An 18,047-nucleotide genomic window follows, 5' to 3' on the forward strand; every position below is an offset into this window, starting at 1 on the left:
AAATGTGCTCGGGGGACATATTATAGATTCATGATGTCAGCAAACACAGGGATGAGGGTCCACTGTCTAGTTCTGGGCTTCAATTTGCTCCTGGCACCTGTGTCTAGGCTAGGAGGTGATCCACGCCATGGTCAGCACTGGTGGGTGGTCAGAGTTGGCTCCACACTCAGGAGCAACTGAAACAGTCGGGTGGGCTCCCCATGACCTCAGGAACTCAGGCCTGTTGTTGCCGCAACGAATCAGGGTTCCCTGGTGCTTTAGAGCTCACAGCGCGCTTCCATACGCCCACTTCATCCTTATGACTCTGGGAGCATCCCTCCCAGTGTGCCTGGACCATTCTGACGCATGCCTGCTGACCCCTTTCACTCTGAAACCTGTCCTAGTTTGGGTGATAAATGATATGTTCACCCCACTTAACAACAAACCTGGAAGGAAGGTAGCAAGTGACTGTGTCCACTTCACTGATGAGGGCATTGTGACGTAGGGAGACACTGTGACTTCCCCAAGGGCCCCAGCTGATGGGCGGCAAAGCCGGGATTCGAATGAGGGTCTCCCGTCTCCGAGCTCCATTTGCTCCGCCAAGAGGAGAAGTGGCCGGTGCCTACCTGCTGCAGCTCCTCTAGGGCCCTCTTCTCCTTCTGGAGCTTGGCGATAGAGTCTTCTCGAAGCGAGAGGTCCCCAGTCAGGGTGCGGACCTTGTGATCCAGGGCCTGGAGATGGGGCGGCAGGGGAGAGGCTGGACTTTAAGGCTGGGAACACCCTCAGGGGGAGAAGGGGAGGAGAGTACTTGCCCCGAGAGAGGGTTCTCAGCTTGGCTGTTCCCCAGAGCCACCTGGGAGCCTAACAGACACCAATGCCCAGGGCACAGCCCAGCCAACCAAGTCAGAATCTTGGGGGTGAGGGGACAGAGAGAACACCATCAGGCCTTGGCTACTCAGAGCCTGGTCCTTGGACAACAGCCGTGCCTTCGCCGGGGACTGTGTTGGAAATATAGCCCCTGGGCCCCGCAGGACCTGCTGGCCCAAGGCCTGCGTCTTATTGAGGTCCCTGTGGTTCGAGTGCACATCAAAGCTGCAGACGCCCCGGCTTAGGCAGCATCCACCTCCCCCTGCTCGGGGACCCCACCCACTGTGAGATAGGAAGGGGGCCTGGGACCAAGGGCGAGCCAGACGGTACCAGGAGTCAGGGAGCCACTTGGAAGGGCAGCAGCTGCTTGTTTGGGCAGAAATCCAGCAGCTAAAGGTGACCCCACCTTACAATATGGTTGCTTCCTCTGGGAAGGGGAAGGGGTGGACATGGTGCTGCAGAAGGATGTTCTGTGAGGGGCCCCAGGGATGCTGAGGCTGAGTGGGCAGAAGGCCAGGCAGACGCCCAGGAATCCCAGGCATGAGGAGAACCAGCCAGGCCTGGGCGTCCCCACGAGGGGAACAGCTCTCAGCCCCCTGAGTCAGCTGCTCTGTCCAAACAATGGACGTGTGCTCCGTCTGCTCTATCCGACATCGTAGCACTTGCTGCGAGCGGCTACTGAGCCCTCCATACGCGGCCAGGTTGACCGAGGAACGACATTTGAAATTGTAATGAATTAAGTTAAAATAGCTGCATGTGGCTGGTGGCTCGGGTCCCGGGCAGCATTCCTATATGGGCTCTGGGTGTGGCCCCTGCCGATACAGGGGACACAGGGAACTGGGGGTTCCCTGGCCCTGGCAGGAGCAGGGTCTGGCCCAGGGGCCTCCCCACCTGCTTCTCCTTCTCTGTCTTGGCCAGCGTGGTCTCCAGGCCCTCCAGGTCCCGCTTGAGGTCACTGAGCTCCCCCTCCAGCTTGCGCTTGGTGGCGCTCAGCGAGGCCGATGTGACCTCCTCCTCCTCCAGCCTCTCCCGCATGTCAGAGATCTGGCTCTCCAGCTCCATCTTGGTCTTCATCATCTGGGTCAGGCGCTCCTCCGCATCTATCAGGTTCTCTTGCTCCTGGTGGAAGAAAGAGAGTATTGGTCAAGGGCAGGGGCCGAGCACCTGCAGGGGAACGTGCTGACGGATAGGCCTCGGGCTGATGGGCCCCCAACAAACGTGTCCTGGGGGCTGGACAGGGGCTGGCTATCTCTGAGCTTCTTGGTGACGAAGCCTCGTCCAGGAGTGTGGTCCCCAGACCAGCAGCAGCAGCATCACCTGTGAGCCGGTTAGAATGCAAAATCTCAGTCCCCACCTGTGACCTTTTCATCTGAATCTGCTTTTTAATGAGATCCCAGGTGATCAGATTCACCTTAAGGCATTAGCAGTGGCCTAGGAGAAGCCCGGGCCACTCAGGCAGGACGCCTCTGTCCGTTCAGGCTCTGCCGTCTCATCCACTGATCCCATGTGGGCCTGTGCTTGCATCTGCCAACGTGGAGGGGCACGTCCACCCAAATAACTCCCAACATTGATTTAGCACTTCCGTGTTAACAAACCATTTCCCGTCCCTGGTTTCTCCTTATAACAACACTGAGAAGCAAGCCAGACAGGTGTCATCTATAAGCTAGGGTTCAGAGATGAGGGAACCGATATGCAGAGAGGGTGGAGTTGTCAAAAGTCACACAGGCAGTAAGTGTCAGAGGAGGGACAAGCGGGGTGTCCACTGGGGTCTCCCTGAGATGGGGTCAGTGGTGTAAGACAACAACTGCCCATGGAGTCAGAAGACCAGACCAGCTAGATGACTTTTGGTTCGTGGCATAAATTTACTGAAATTCAATTCTCTGCAAAATAAGGGAAATGGTCATCGTGAGGCATAAAGGGATGGAGCGCATGGTGGCGCTTCTGTAAACGGAAGATTCTTTGATCCTTGTATTCACGCTCGGCCTCAGCCTCCCCAAACATAAAACGAGGGTCCTAGCCTGAGCAACTTCTCAGGGGGGTGGAAAGGATGGGAGAAAAGATGTCAGAGACAGCTTGGGGAAAATGGATAGCTAATGCAAGTGCTGACACTCTCTCGGTGAGGAGACATGGCTGTGACAGAGCAGGAATGACCAGGATGGGACTGGACCCCTCCCAGTTGTGGGTCTTCTACTGACCGGCTTGCGACCTTGATCAAATCTCTAAAGGTCGGTCAAGTGGAGTTTCCTACCCTGAAGATACACATGAAAATCGGGCGTCTTATGAGGTGGTTGTGAAGCTCGAATCAGAGAAGGAAGGACCCTTGTAAACCAGAAGGGTCACGGCAGTGAACCTGCTCATCGTATTGGGAGTGAGGCTCCCCACAGAAACTAGGTCATATGTTCTCCCCTCTGTGTTTGCACTTGATGGGCAAGGAAAAGGAAGCAGAGAAAAGAGGGCAAGTTCCCTAGGTCCCCAGGGAGCCAGGCTCACCCCAGAGGTGCTCCTCCCACCATCTCGTGGCCCCCATGTCTGGACGATCCCCCAGGCCCAGCATGTACTGTATGTGTGTGTGCTCAGCCTGTTGCTGTGGGCGAACAGGAATTTGATGGAGACTTTTTGGTAGTTGGGTCCAGGATGACATGGCAATGAAAGAAAGAGAAGGCTGGGAATTCCCCAGCGTCTGGAAGGACACAGCTTCTTAGAAGGCCACTCTCCCTCCTTCTGTGGGTCTGACTCTTGCCAAGGCCCCCAGCTCCTGCCGCTGCCCCCAGGGCCCCACATACTGCCTGCAGCTGGATGGTGAGGTCATTCTTCTCCTGGCTGAGCGTGGCCATCTTCTCCTCCAGATCCTTGATCTTGCCTAGCAGCTCCTGCGTCTTGGCCGTGGCGTTCCTCAGCTCCTCCTCCTTGGCCTTCATCTCCTCCTCTTGCCGAGCCACATTCAGGAGTGGCTTGACCTGGGTGGCGAACAACACTGCAGAGTGTCAGGGAGATGGGCTTTGCCAGGGGACTAGGTGTGGGCTGCTTTGCCTTCAGCCAGGAATAGTCGCTCCTCTTCTGCACCCACAGCACCTGTCTGGACCTCTCTGTGCATTTGGCACTTCTCATCCTACAAGAGTGCCTGGGTCCATTGGGTCCTCTGCCCTGCTAGACCACGAGCCCTGCCCTCTGCCCCTCCCCATCTCCCTCCTGCCCTCGGTGTCTCTACAGCACCAAGCAGAGCAGGCAGGACAGGCCCTCGGGATATTTCCTGATCTATGGATACATTGTTCAGGAGTGCAAACACCATGGATTTAGGAGAAGGAATGGCCTCTCTTTGAAGATGACAGATAAACCTGTCATCGCCAGCCTGGTCTGTGGGGATCTGGGATATTGCAGTGCAAAATTTGCATAAAAAGGTGATAGTGGGCTTCCCTGGTGGCGCAGTGGTTGAGAGTCCGCATGCCGATGCAGGGGACACGGGTTCATGCCCCGGTCCGGGAGGATCCCACATGCCGTGGAGCGGCTGGGCCCGTGAGCTATGGCCGCTGAGCCTGTGTGTCCGGAGCCTGTGCTCCGCAACGGGAGAGGCCACAACAGTGAGAGGCCCGCGAACCACAAAAAAAAAAAAGGTGATAGTAAGTATCACTTGCAACTGTGTTACACTTTTTATCCAGTGAAAGCCTCCCCCAAGGTGTTGTTTTTTTCCATTGATTCAGCTTATCTGACTTAGTTAAATAAGGTTAGAGCTCACTTAACACGCTAAGAGTAAAGGATTTTAACTTAATTTTATGTTTTCACTTATTGGAACAGGATCTTGCTCCGCTATGTTTAAGTGGTGAAGTTTTACTTTCTGGTAAAGAGCAGAGAAGTTTCTAGGCTCTGTCTCCTTGTCATCTGTGGTCACTTATATCTGGCTTGGAAGGAATCTTAAAGGCTGTTGGTCTGGGGCTTCCCAAAGGGTAATACATACACTGAGGGGGCAGGTGAGATGGATTCAACCTTTGCATGGAAACCTTTTGATTTTCATTGTTACATGGTTACTTTAAAAATAATTTTGAAAAGTAATAGTTTAATACATGATTTTGAAAAATAATAATTTTTAAAAATGAAAAGAACTCTTGAAATCCACAGTTTTATGCATAACGTTTGCTTAGGATGAGACAGGTAAGGATGTGAAGTTTCCTTTTAAAATAAAAATTTGGAAATAAAACAGTGAGTTAATGTAAAGAAAGAAGGTCAGTCATAGAACAGGTGGGGAAAATGCCATACCGACTAAATTTGAGAAATCTTTGTTTAGATCCCTCTGCCGCCTCAGGCCCTCCAGTGGGCCGGCCTGTGCATGGGCACCGCTGGGGATGCAGAACTTACTATCCCTCCCTTTCAATTTGTGGTCAGCATGGATTGTTAGAAAGTTCTTCCCTATGGGGAGGGGAGAGAAGCTTCTGCTTGAGTTGTCGGGGGCTCAGGGCCCCCTAAGATGATCTGGAGCCTGGGCCAACCCTCCACGTAGCTGCCCTGAACACCCCGCCCCTCAAGACAACACTGCCCTCCGGCCCCCTGAATGCGGCAGCCCTGCCCCCGGGTCCAGTGCCGTGCTTCCTTGTAACAGGGACCCCAGGTGGGACGCTATGCCCCAGCGCCACTGGAGCCTCATGCAGTAGGTTGGTTCGTGGCCTCCTGCATTTGCTGAGGGTGGACTGGTTACTTGGGCGCCTGCAGCCTCCCCTCCTGGCTGACTCACTCACCCCCACTGCTGCCTCAGAACAGCCTGGGAAAGGAGAGGTCGGATCCCATGATTTCCTAAAGTCCAGGACTTCACTGAAGGAGCTGAGATGCTTCGACATGACCAAGGGTGAGGCACTGCGCACCAAGCCCACTTTTGTGGGGAGGGGGCTCTCTGCATCCTAAGTGGGTTTTATTTTGAGGGATGAGTTGAAAGGTGGGAAGACACACTATCGTTTTTCTCAGGGAGGATTCAGCCCCCTCCTGGAAGGAGGCTACACTCTTCCTCCAAGGTGCCCTCATTTTCAGACTGTCCCTGCAGCATCCCACGGCCTCCCATCCCCAGGAGGCCCCTCCGCCCAGGACTGCGGCCCCTCAGTCCTCACCTTGTTGTAGAGCTTCCACCAGCCCCAGAAACGCAGCTCCAGGAACTTGCGTGTGTTCCGCTGGATGACCTTCAGGCCAACTCTGCAAAAAAAAAAAAAAGGGAAGAATCCAGCATTGCATGGGTTAAAATGAAGGCATGCCTCATGATGCTGCCAGCCTCAGCATCTATTTCCTCTCGCTCTTGGACACTCCCGTGGGCTCTAGTCCTGGCCTTGCAGTTACTAGCTGGGTCACCTTGGACATGCCTCCTCACATCTTAGGGCCTCAGTGCCTCATCTGTGAAATGGGGTTGTTGATCCCTCCCTTAGAGGGTTGCTATAAAAATTAAATGAGATAACAGGGAAAGTACTTCTGCAAACTGTGAAGCTCTGAGTAAACTGTGATAAATCGTTTGGATCTTCACTGTTACCTATGGTGACTGCCTCGCAGCAGGGTGCCAACGGGCCTTCCTTTTTACCACTATGCAAAGCAGCCTTGGGACAGTCATGGTCCCACGGGATATGGGAGTGGGAAGAGGGGATAGTGGTTCAGCAGGGGGAGTTGACTTTCTAGAAGGGGGACAGAGTTTTCCCAGTGGTGCACAATTTCAGGCATCCGGCTCTGTTCTATGAGTGGGACTCGTCCCCAGGAAAAGAAGAACAGCTTTGCAATGCATGTTAGAAAGGGCCAGAAACACCCAACCTCAGGGCAATGCGAATTAAGGTCACAAGATACCACTCCCCCTCCCCCACAATCTGCAACACTGAAGACTTCTGATAAAACAAGTGTTAGCAAGTATGTGAATCAACGAGGGGGTGGGTGGTGAGTAAGTACAGTTTTGGAAATTGGTTGTCACTCCCTCAGTGTGTATCTCAACCCTGGCTGCACATCGCCCCCACCTGGAGGGCTTTGGAAAGATGCCGTTGCCTGGACACAGGTGACTTCAAACAGTTTCTGGGGTGGGGAGCTCAGGCATCGGTGTTCCAACCTCTCTGCCCCCACCCTCAGTCTGGATGATTCTCATGTACAGCCAAAGTTGAAAACTTTGTTCTAGAGAAATTCTTGCATAGGGCCATGTGTGAGGATGTTGATAGCAGCATTGTTGGTAACTGAGAAAAGAAGGAGCAATCCAATTTCCAAGGGCAGGAGACGGGACAGGTGTGGCATGGCCATCAGAAGTCCTATGATATGGCTGTGACCATGAACAAACGTCACATACCAGCCAACAAGGATGAATCTTAGAAACATGATTAAGTGACAAAAGCATGTCAGATAAGATACCAAGTATGATAACTTTCATGAAGCTCAAAACCAGGCAAACCTTGGGCCATGTGCATATGTGATAAAACTGTTTTTGAAAAGGCAAGGGTACAGTTAACATTCAGGACAAAGGTTACTCCTTGGGGTGGGGAGGAAGGAGAGGAAAGAGATGTAAAGATGAAGTTCTGGGTTTTTAAGTGGGCTTATGGGTGATCGCTTTATCAGTGTGTTTTATAATGCACCATATTTTTATAGGCTTCTAATAGGACATGATAGAAACTTCTGGAAGTATAGAAGGAACCAGGAGACCCACACCTGTCCTCAACCTGCTTTGGATGTGCTAGGGCACCTTGGTTAAGTCACTCTCCTTTGGGGGAACGTGGTCTCGTCTCCTGTCCAGTGGGAGTGCAGGACCCCAAGTCCTTTCAGCGCTGGGAATCTCTGATTCTACACGTGGGGGCAGGGATTAGAGCCCCCAGATGAATATAAAGATGTGGATGCTTGGATACTGACAGGGAAAGGATGGAAAGGGATGCTTCTTCCCTCTGCCCTCTCCCCACCAATCGTAGGGTAGAGACATTGGGCTTGATATTTCCAGATTAATTGTGGTTGAGGTTTGGTCTTTGAGGAGCAGTGAGGCAAGCATGTGGCTGGTGGGGAAGGCCCACGTGAGCCAAAGCCAGGGATGGGGACACAGTGTACAGGCGGAGTCATTCTGTTCTCTTTTCTGCCCCTGCCACCAGAGCCTGCCTGGCACCGGGGAGCAAAGCAATCCGCAGCAGCCCCAGGCCTTTACCTGGACCTGAGGTGCCCCATGCAACCCTTGAACAACAGCAAGATCAGTCTGTCTGCCCAGGGGTAGCTGTGTCAGATACAAGTCACGTGACTTCCCTGATCCCATGACGAGGGGCCTGAGGCCTGCCCTGTCCTGCCTAGTTCTGTGAAATTGGGCATGTCACCTCTATGTCTTCTCCAGGCTTTCTTAAGTTTCCCACCCATCAAAGGTGGGGTGGGGGAAGGAGCTGGTCTCCAAGGTTCTCTCCAGCTCAGGTATTCAGTGATTCTGTGACAAAGCCTGAGAGTTCCCATAAGTCAATTTATCTCCACACAGCACGTCTCAGTGGTGCAGGAGGCCAAAGCTAATGGTTCTGGCAGGTTTGAAGGCAGTATTACAATCCTGCTAACACCAATGGCTACAAAGCAAGCTGTAGGGAGCTAGGGACTCTTTCTGTTCTGTCCACCTGCGTATCCCTAAGCCTAGAACTGTGCCTGGCACGCAGGAGGCACTCCGTACGTGTTGGATGTACATGCAGCTGGGAGCTTCCCTGGGCATTGTGCCACACCAGGCCCACAGAGAAGCTGGGCCTGCCTGTGCCCCCCACGAGACCAGGACGGTCAAGTGACCCACTCCAGGCTGCACGGCAGCAGGCTCCGAGCCTGAGGCAAAGCCAGGGCCCCTCTTGCATCACCCTGACTGTCATGTTGGGGTGAGTCTGGTTGGGCAGGTGTCGATGGGCACCTCCCACCATCAGCCTGGCCCTTACAATCCTGACAGGACTCTGCGGGGCCAGGAAGTGGGACAGACATGGGCCCCATGAGTCAGGATCAGGCGACCGCTCTGTCTGAGTCAACCCTGACTCGCCTGCCAACTCAGGGCTGGGACTCGTGGTGTGGGTGGGCTGGGATTAGGGTGCTTCACCCCCGGACCTCACCCACACACGTACCGTGGTGCCCCAGTCCAGTCCAGGACCTTGATCCCGATCGGCTGCTTTTATTCTGAGAAATCTGTGGCCCATGCAGTCCTAATATTCTCCTGTTTATTGAGTACCTCTCTGTCTGAGCTGGGTTCTCACGCACGCTACTCCCAATCCTGTGAGATTGGCTTTACCAGCCCTGATTTTTCAGAAGAGGGCACAGAGGCTCTCAGCAGCTGAGGGGCTTGACCACCTGGTCTACGGCTGAGCTGGAATTCACACCCTGACACCCACCTTCTTGGGACAAGCCTGAGTGGGAAGACCATACCTTGGTGTGTCCGATTTTGTATTCATTCACATCCAAGTCGATGCTCCCGAGCAGCAGCTCTGAGGCCTTCTTGTTGTCCACGAACCCCTGAGAAATCACGCTGGGGTTCAGCACTTGGTACCTGTCGGGAGAGACGATGGCAGTCCCCATCATCCCCAAGTTGGCAGCCCAGGAAGTCTACCCTCACAGTTATCATCGACCTGTGAGATGGCCTTCAAATCAGGGATTAGACTTGCTTCGCAGAGGCCCATGGCAGGCAGAGGGAGGGGACTGACAGGAGACGCTGGGGAGTAGATGTCGGTGTGGGTTGGAAGTTCAGCGGGGAGATGGTCTTAGAAATGAAGGCACCAAAATCTTTCCTTCTTCATCTTTTCCTCCAGACATGAGAGAACTGCTTATTTTCCTGACCTGCCAGTAGCTCCCTTAGTCCTTCCCCAGCTAGGGACTTCAGAGGGCTTGGACAAGATGACCTCTAGTGACCCTTCTTGCTCCATCAATCTGCAGTCCTATGTTCTAGCAATTAGGGAAGGGGTCGAAGTAAATTAACCTCTCAGGTGGAGGTCTCAGTTTGGGTTCCCCCAGAATCAGACCTTGAGACCAGGATTCAAGTGCAAGTAGTTTATCTGAGAGGTGGCAGAGTTGGGGAGTGGGTCAGGGAGGCCAGCAAAAGGCATGTTATCAAGCCAGTTATCAGAACAGGTAACTGGGGCTTCAGGCTGCTGGGGGACCCTTGTGTGCTGGGAACAGCTCCCCCTGGCTCACAAGCGCCTGTGTGCATCTCTCCCCAACCCTGCATTCAGTGATGTCATATTGGTAGCTTGAAGTCAGCCATGGTGGGAGTATTTATACCATGGAAATCGGAAGATATTACAAATCAGGGCTTCTTTTTTTTAAAAAAAAATTTAACTTGGAGGACCCATTGTTAAACATTTACCAACACACAGCTGTCTGAGAGCCAGTATAGAACATGCCTCAGAGTTAGCCCATCATCAGGGTGAGGGAGCTGAAGCATTTATATGCCAAGTGTCCTTAGTCATTGGTCGAGGGCTGCTCCTGGGGAGGCATTAATTCCTGATACTTTCAGCCTGCCAAGTAGCAAAGCAGGCTCTAGCAGCCAGAGAGAGCCCTCGGGCAAAGAAATGCAGGTGCTGGCTATTCAAAGTTGGGCCATTGTGTACTGAAGTAGACAGTGAGATAGTGTCCATCACTGTACCCATAGTGTCTGCTCCAATGGGACTACATTTATCAAGAGTCAACCCCTGGAGACCGAGAACTGTACTCAAGGTATCGGGAAGACACCACTCACCTCTGTTTGAACTCTGGGTACTGCAGCCTGTTTGGGAAGCCCTTCCTGCAAATACGGATGCCTTCCAGGACTCCATTGCAAGCCAGCTGGTGCATGATCAAGTGGGCGTCCACCACACCTGCCAAGAGGGAGGGCACAGGGTGGGGAGTCACTACCCTAGGGTACCCTAGGCCACTCCTTGCCACTCAAGGAGGCTGAACTCAATATCCAGGTCTTCAACCCTAATCTCCTCCAGTCACTGCCCAGGGTGTCCCAGGTCCCCCACAATTCAGCCAAGGCCCAAAGGCTCTCCTGAGTGTGACTTCTGCCTAGGTGGGCACCACTCTGCTTTACAAAGTAGCTAGAACGTGCTGTTTAGATGATCCACTGTTGGAGGTTCTTTCAATGCCCCGTTTTACCCCAGTCATTCCTGGTGATTAAAAAGTGGACTTAATTTGGAGTGACCCCCAACTTCACACATCCCGAGGACTTCCAGCTGGGAGACATGTCCCCATGATGTACCTGATTGCTTGAACTCATTGGGGACAATACAGCGGACAAAATGGGGGGAGGTGCTGTGGAGGGTGGCCATCAGCTTGTTCAACTGCTCCTGGGGGTAGAAGGAAAGAAAGAGTGAAGCTCGGCGTTGGTGTTGCAGGACACCCGTGCTCAGGAGAGGTATTTGTTTAGAGTTTAATTAATTTAATTACAATTACAATTCAGTGCTTTGGTCACACCAGCCACTTTTCAGGTACTCACTAACCACGTGTGGCTAGTGGCTATCGTACTGGACAGCATATTGGACAGTGGCTGCCATATTGAACAGAAGAGAACATTTCCATCATCGCAGAAAGTTCTGTCAGATAGTGATGCTCTCAAAGGTCCAGTAACTTGCCCAAAGTGACATGTTTTACAGAAAGAGGGACCCTCTGAGTTCAGTGCTGGCTCATCGTAGAATCTTGCTACTAGAAGGAACCGTAGTGCCTGTGTGGACAAATCCCTCACCATTTTTAACTTCCCTACTAGAGGATCCTTCCTCTTACACTTGGATACGTCCAATGAGGTGGCTCACTCTGCCTCAGGACAGCCAGATCCTTGGGAAATATTGAAATCATTCTCTGTGCAACATCTCACCATTGGCTACATTTCTGCCTTTGGGATATGTTTCCAGTAGTGCCCAAACTTTGTGGAAGTTGTGCCCAGCCCAGAAGACCTGCCAGCACAAGATCTTAGGCACTGATATTTCCACTTGTTATGTTGGGCACGTCCCATCATCCTCTGGGTTTCAATCTGAAAAAACGCAGTTAGACTGGACCATCTTTAAGGGTTTTTTCTGCCCTATGGTCCTGTGGTTCTGCGCCCTCTTCAGAAGGAAACGGACCCCTGAAATGAAAGAGGAAACCATAGGCATAGAAATGAAATCATCTTGTCCTGGGCCGTGAGGTGGCAGCCAGACCACTACACCATTGGAAGGGATGGTTGGGGGCAGTGGTCACAAGGTGGCCTCTGGAGCAGCCTCTACTTACCCTGTAGAAGTTGGAGACGGTCATGAAAGAGGACCCTCGTTTCTGCTTCTTGCTTCCAGCTGAGGAAGAGAGATAAGCATGTTTCACATCAGTACCCAGCACAGGGGCAGGCAGCCCCATTCAGTGCTCTGTGTCAAGGACGTGCATTCTCTGGTTTTGAAAAGACTTGTCTGGGGACTAGATGAGGTGGGACCCCCACACCAGGAAAACGAGATCTACCAGGGAGAGGGTGAACGGGCTGACTGTGGCATAACAGTCACAAGGCGTGCTGTGCTTCCTGGAGGGTCTGTAGCCCTTTGTGATTTAGGGCTGGCCCAAGGCAACACACTGCTGCCATTGCCTGGGGAGGAGGAAGACCCCACACGATCTGGAGGAATTTCATGCTGGTGGTGCACACATCTCTGAGCCCAAGGAGATTTGCAGTTCTTGTCCCTCTAAGTGGCGGCCCTGTTGGGTGTTCCCCTATGGGTCACATGACCTCTACTGGGTAGGAGGCAGAACTGAGCTTGACATTTAGCTCAGACAGGAGAGCAGGGAACAGAAAATAAGCACAGAGCTTTTGGGCATCAACTTTTCCAAAGCAATATCGCTCCACCTAGACGTGATATGGGCCCAGTGATCAATTCGGTTGATGGAGGAAGCTCCCAGGATGCATCTGTACCTCTTTATTGCAGTAGCATCCATAGCCGATCTCATGCAACTTGTCATTCATTCATTCATTCGTTTGTTCATTCATTCATTCATTCAACAAGAGTCAAATATGAGAGTTTTTGTTTTCTTTTTTTTCTACTTCTGGCCGCTAAAGGGTATCGGCACAGAGAGACTGGACACACGAGGGGTCAGCCATACTTGGAGCCTCCTCTTCTTTGAAGAGAAGGGCTAGGAGCCCCAGGCTTGATTTCTGGAACAAGCCCACCACTGTTTCATTCAGGGGGTCTTTGTTCTTCTCCAGCCAGCCCGTGATGTTGTAACCCACCTGGAAGGGGGCAAATGCCAGTGGTTACATTTCAGGCCCAGGTTCCACCTTTCAGGTCCCACAGCCAGAACCTCAACCTACATCTCTGTCTACTCTGGGTTCCCAGGACCAACCTTCAGCCCCATCTCCTGGGACTTCAGTTCCTGTCCTGATGACTTGCCTGGAGTCCCGGGATGTCCATGAACCCCCATCTCTTGGGCATTTGCAGTTTGCCTGTCTAGGGCACCCTGTCTCTGAGCTTACCCACACACCAGGACTCCCCAGCTACTCTTTGCCAGGTGTGACCTTCTTTTATATGTCTTGCTTTGCTGACCACACTGAGCCTCCCTGACCCCTGGGTCTTCTTCTACCCAGGTTGGCTGACCTTATTCCTAGCTCAGTGATTGACCTTGACCAGTGGCATCCCAAACAACATGAAGAACTCCCTACAAGGGCATCTGTTCTCTCCTTGCTGAGAAGCACACATCCCCCCGCCATTGCTTGGTGGGAGTTGGGCTCCATCCATCCAAACTGGGGGCTTCCTGTGTCCAAGTAATTGGACATCCACTAATTTCTGGTTCCCATTTTGCCATGTAGCCCCAGCTGGAGAGGCAAAGAGGAAGATGCCTTTCAGATCCTTCCGTTGAGCACGGAGAGCCTAGGGATGCAGATGAGAAGACAAAACCTTTGGGCTTTCCTTCTCCTGCGTGGTGTATGACATTCATAACCTCTGGGCCTCATCTTAGAGCCTTCTTGGAAGTGCATAGGCCCCATTTGACTTTGGATGTCCCATTGCTACAAACACCGAGCCCTTCTCATTCCATCGTGGAGGGTGGGGTGGAACACTGCAATTCAGCCCCACGCCCGTTTGCTCTGGGTAGCGGCACAGTCCATTTGGCCAGTAGTTGGCATTATCATGGTTGTTGAGATGATAAAAGCCCCAATGCCCAGTCCAACAGCAGCTTTCCTGACAGCTCTGTCCTAAGCCTGCCATTTCCCCACAGCGAAACCCAGAGAGGCTCAACAAACTCCTTGGTAACAGGAGGCATTGGCATTGATGGCAACACTGATTGTTTCCCCCGTCAATTATTCAAATAAACCTGAGTCCTGGCTGAACTTAATTTCCCTCTTCCCCAAGGACTAGGTTTGTCATGAGTGAAAAAGCCACTCCGTAAATGTCACCTTGTTAGTTTGGTGGCCACGTGCTGTCAGAGGGATGAATGAGTCAACTGGGGAATAATTGATGGACTCATGGACTTTTTTTCCTTCTTTTTGCAAGTTTTGTCTGGTTTTTTTTTTTGGCCTTGCTGCGTGGCATGTGGGATCTTAGGTCCCCCAACCAGGGGTTGAACCCGTGCACCCTGCAGTAGAAGCACGGAGTCCTAACCACTGGACCGCCAGGGAATTCCCTGCAAACATCGCCATTTCTGACCAAGATCGAAGTTCAGCCGTCAAACGAAGGGCCATAGACAATGGCATGGCCCTGGCGGGTCTGAGGGCATGAACTGCTGGGCATCCTTGGCTAGATTGCTTTGGAACTCCCAGAGGGAGAAGTGAGGAGGAAGTACAAGCCAGAGGTCTTTTCGATCAACTGATCACCCTGTTCGATGGTGGCTGCATTAGGGGGAGGGAGGAGGCCTCAGCGAGGGTGTGGCAGGACAGACCTACATTTGTGGGAGATGGAGGCAACAGGCAGGTGGACACAGAGGGTGCCGAGGAGGTACTCACGGTGCCTGCATAGTGGACAAGCTCGAAGTGGGCCTCGGGCCCCTTGCCCTTGCTCCCCTTGGGCTTGAGGAAGTTGCTGGACTTGCCCAGGTGGTTGTCGTACAGGGCTGCCTTGAATGTGGCGTCGGTGGCCTTGGGGAAGACACACTGTTCCTCCAAGATGGAGAAGATGCCCATGGGCTAGAAGGGAAGAGGAGTGGATGGCATTGGAGGGGGCCAATGGGGTGACTCTGGTGCTGGCCTGGGGCTGGTGGGAGGGGTGCCCCAGACCCCACATGGCCGGCCAGGTTGCAGAACTCTGGGCAGTGACCTCTGGGAATGGTCTAGTCTTCCATGGCCTTCGAATGCCACGACCTTTTAGACTTGAAAGAGGCTAGAATTCATCAGGTCCAAAAGAAGGGAAGACTGACGTCTCTGAGGGGGCTACATAGCTCCCCAAATGCTAATCCCACCCAAATAGTGGTGCCAGGCAGGCTTGGCTCTCAGAAAAATGGTGACATCATCAATGACACCCGTCTTCTCTTCTAAAGCAGACTCCTGGAAGAAAGCAACGCTTGATCCCAAAGCTCCAGCATGAGGGCGTTTCAGGCTCTGTGACAGCTGGACGGGCAGGTATTTGTAGGTATTGCGGGACAGGCAGTCCACTGCCTGTTTTGGAGACTTTTCCAGGGAGGTAAGGCTGGTCCCTATCGAAGACCCTTGGCTGCCTGGATGATAGCTTCTCTATGACGGGCCTGAGGGTGAACCTCGGAGACAAGGTATGTTCTTTCTTTATTTTTTAACTTTTTACTTTGAAATAATTTCAGGCTTGCAAAAATGGTGCAAAGCATTCCTGTATATCCTTCATCCAACTTCTCCAAATGTTACCATAACCTCTGTACATAATGATGAAAACTACGAAATCAAACTAAGAAATCGAAGTCTGTGCGGACTTTGTTCAAATTTTGTCATCTGTCTTGTTAATGTCCTTTTTCTATCCCTTTTCTGCATTTAATCAAACAGTATATATTATTTTTTCTTTTCTTTTAAATTTTTGTAAAAGATTTATTTCATGGAAGTGTAGTTGATTTACAATTTTGTGTTGATTTCTGCTGTACAGCAAAGTGATTCAGTTATACATATATATATATACATTCTTTTTCATATTCTTTTCCATTATGGTTTATCACAAGATATTGAAGATAGTTCTCTGTGTTATACAGTAGGACCTTGTTGTTTATCCATTATATATATAATAATTTGCATTTTCTAATCCTATATATTCCTGAATGAGGCCATTTGTTAAAACATTCCCTATGGTGTGATTACAGGGGAGGCTATTAGATGGCCTTGGTTAAAACCCAACTCTGCCACTCATAGGATGGATGACCTTGGATAGGTGACTTCCTCTTTCTGTGCCTCAATGTGAAATGTTTATAATAAATTCTGTGAAATGGTTATAATAAATTCCTCCCCACCATTGGTAGCTTGTGATGATCCAATGAGTGAAGGCATAAAACAGCCGAACTAACAGTGGCCATTGCAGTGACTGTTGTACCCATTCTGCAGAGAGGAAGCTTGAGGTCAGATAAACTGAGGTCATCTGCCATGTTGCTGACTCCCCCGAAACCACAGGCCCCAGTGAAATCCCTTCCTGAGATGTGCCCCAGGGTCCCGACCTCTCTCCAAGCCCCTCCTTTGAGAAGTGTTGTACCTTTTCCAGGAGGTCGATGCAGGCCTGCAGGTCAAGGCCAAAGTCGATGAAGACCCAGTCGATGCCCTCCTTCTTATACTCCTCCTGCTCCAGCACGAACATGTGGTGGTTGAAGAACTGCTGCAACTTCTCGTTGGTGAAATTAATGCACAGCTGTTCGAAGCTGTTGAACTGTGGCAGGAAGACAGAAAGAGGCGCATTAGCCTGGACGCAGACACAGCCTCTCCCCGGATTGAAAGCTGATCCACAAGCAGAGCTAAAGCTTGCTGAGGGCCGACCAGTGTCTGGCATTTCCCCGGATGCACCCACCACCCGGTCAGTGCTCCCATTGGCCCTGCAAGAAGCCCTTCTCAGCTACCCTCCCCTGCAAAGGCACAGAACCCGGGCCACCCAGTGCTGCTGCCAGCACCCAAAACTCAGACTCTGGCCCCGTGTGGTTAATGAACATCATTTTATTTCTAGAGATGGATCATTTGAGATGCTTTATTGCTCTGACCTCCTGTGTGCCTTTAGACAGTTCTCTCTCTCTCTGGTTTTTCTCATCCTCATCTGGAGGATGAAGCTGTTTGAGGGGTTTATAAGCCTTTTTATTTTTTTTAAACCAGAGACTGCTTTCTCTGAATGAAACCCCCTGCTGAAGCCTCATATGAAAAACAGGTCAAAGGAGAGGTGCCATTGTCATCACAGAGCAACCTGCATGGAGCAAGTACGTGTGTCAGACCCTGGCTAAGCTGCATCTGCTCAAAACCCTTACAAGGCAAGAATGATGAGTGTCCTCATCAAAGATGGGGACACAGAGGCACACAGCTTGGAAGTGGAGGAGCTGGGATTCCAGCCCCATTTGTCTATTGCACCTGCCCTGCTGTTGACACAGGTGTCATCCTCACTCCCTGGCCTCACCCTGCTGGCCATCAGCGGCTGCCCAGAAGTCCAGGCGGCGTGGTTTGGAAACTCTCTCTAAGGTTCTTTCCACCTATGGAATTAAATGATTCTACTATAGACAGCAGCCACATTAGCCTTTTAGAGCCTGAGAGAAATTGGGCTAAACTATTTTTTTAACCCATCTTAGAATAATAGGACAGTGGAGCTGAAATGGACCTTAGAGGTCATCTCTTCCAGACTGCTCATTTTAGAGTTGAGACAACTGAGGCTCAGAGAGGGCCACTGTCCGAAGGCCACACAGCTAGTTGGTGGCCAACCCGAGTCCAGAACTAGGTCTCCCGACTCCTAATCATGCTGCCTCCAATTACAAAGGTAAAATCTTCCTGACCCATGGCACTCATCTTATGATGAGACCTGAGCCTCATTTTTGTGGGCAAGAGGTGGGAGCCACCAGTAGTGTGCTGATAAATCAGCTCTCTCTCTCTCTCAAAAAAAGCCTGATTTGTAGTGTGGGCTGATCTCCATGGTGTAAATACACCTCGGACATGTGTCAACAGGATGGCAACTGGTCACAGAGTTCTTGAAAATTCACCAGTCAGTTCTGGTGAGCCAGTACAGGCTGGATCCAGCCAGCACGGCGCTCATTCTATCTGTTATGTTCTCCCTGTTCTTTGTGACTTGGCACCGTACAAATGAAGATGGAACTTTCCGAAAGCCAGAGGCCAGAGAGCCAGGAGCAGACTGAGGTCGGCCGGCCCCAGGTCCAAGGAAACAAGAGAA

At 51.8% G+C, this 18,047-nt stretch overlaps 1 protein-coding gene across 1 annotated transcript in view; it reads right to left on the reverse strand.

Moving 5' to 3' along the window:
- LOC132506302 (myosin-16) overlaps positions 1-18,047 on the reverse strand; it is a 58,082-nt gene that overhangs the window by 24,279 nt on the left and 15,756 nt on the right. Inside the window, exons 13-23 of the mRNA XM_060124822.1 lie at positions 16,386-16,556; positions 14,693-14,872; positions 12,859-12,985; positions 12,010-12,068; positions 11,006-11,093; positions 10,505-10,622; positions 9,124-9,319; positions 5,937-6,086; positions 3,630-3,803; positions 1,738-1,965; positions 606-710 (exon numbers count right to left, since the gene is read on the reverse strand). Coding sequence (XP_059980805.1) covers positions 606-710; positions 1,738-1,965; positions 3,630-3,803; positions 5,937-6,086; positions 9,124-9,319; positions 10,505-10,622; positions 11,006-11,093; positions 12,010-12,068; positions 12,859-12,985; positions 14,693-14,872; positions 16,386-16,556 — 1,596 coding nt within the window. The remainder of the gene's footprint in view (positions 1-605; positions 711-1,737; positions 1,966-3,629; positions 3,804-5,936; positions 6,087-9,123; positions 9,320-10,504; positions 10,623-11,005; positions 11,094-12,009; positions 12,069-12,858; positions 12,986-14,692; positions 14,873-16,385; positions 16,557-18,047) is intronic.

Source organism: Lagenorhynchus albirostris, chromosome 15 (genome assembly GCF_949774975.1).
Source record: "Lagenorhynchus albirostris chromosome 15, mLagAlb1.1, whole genome shotgun sequence".
Taxonomy (NCBI): domain Eukaryota; kingdom Metazoa; phylum Chordata; class Mammalia; order Artiodactyla; family Delphinidae; genus Lagenorhynchus; species Lagenorhynchus albirostris.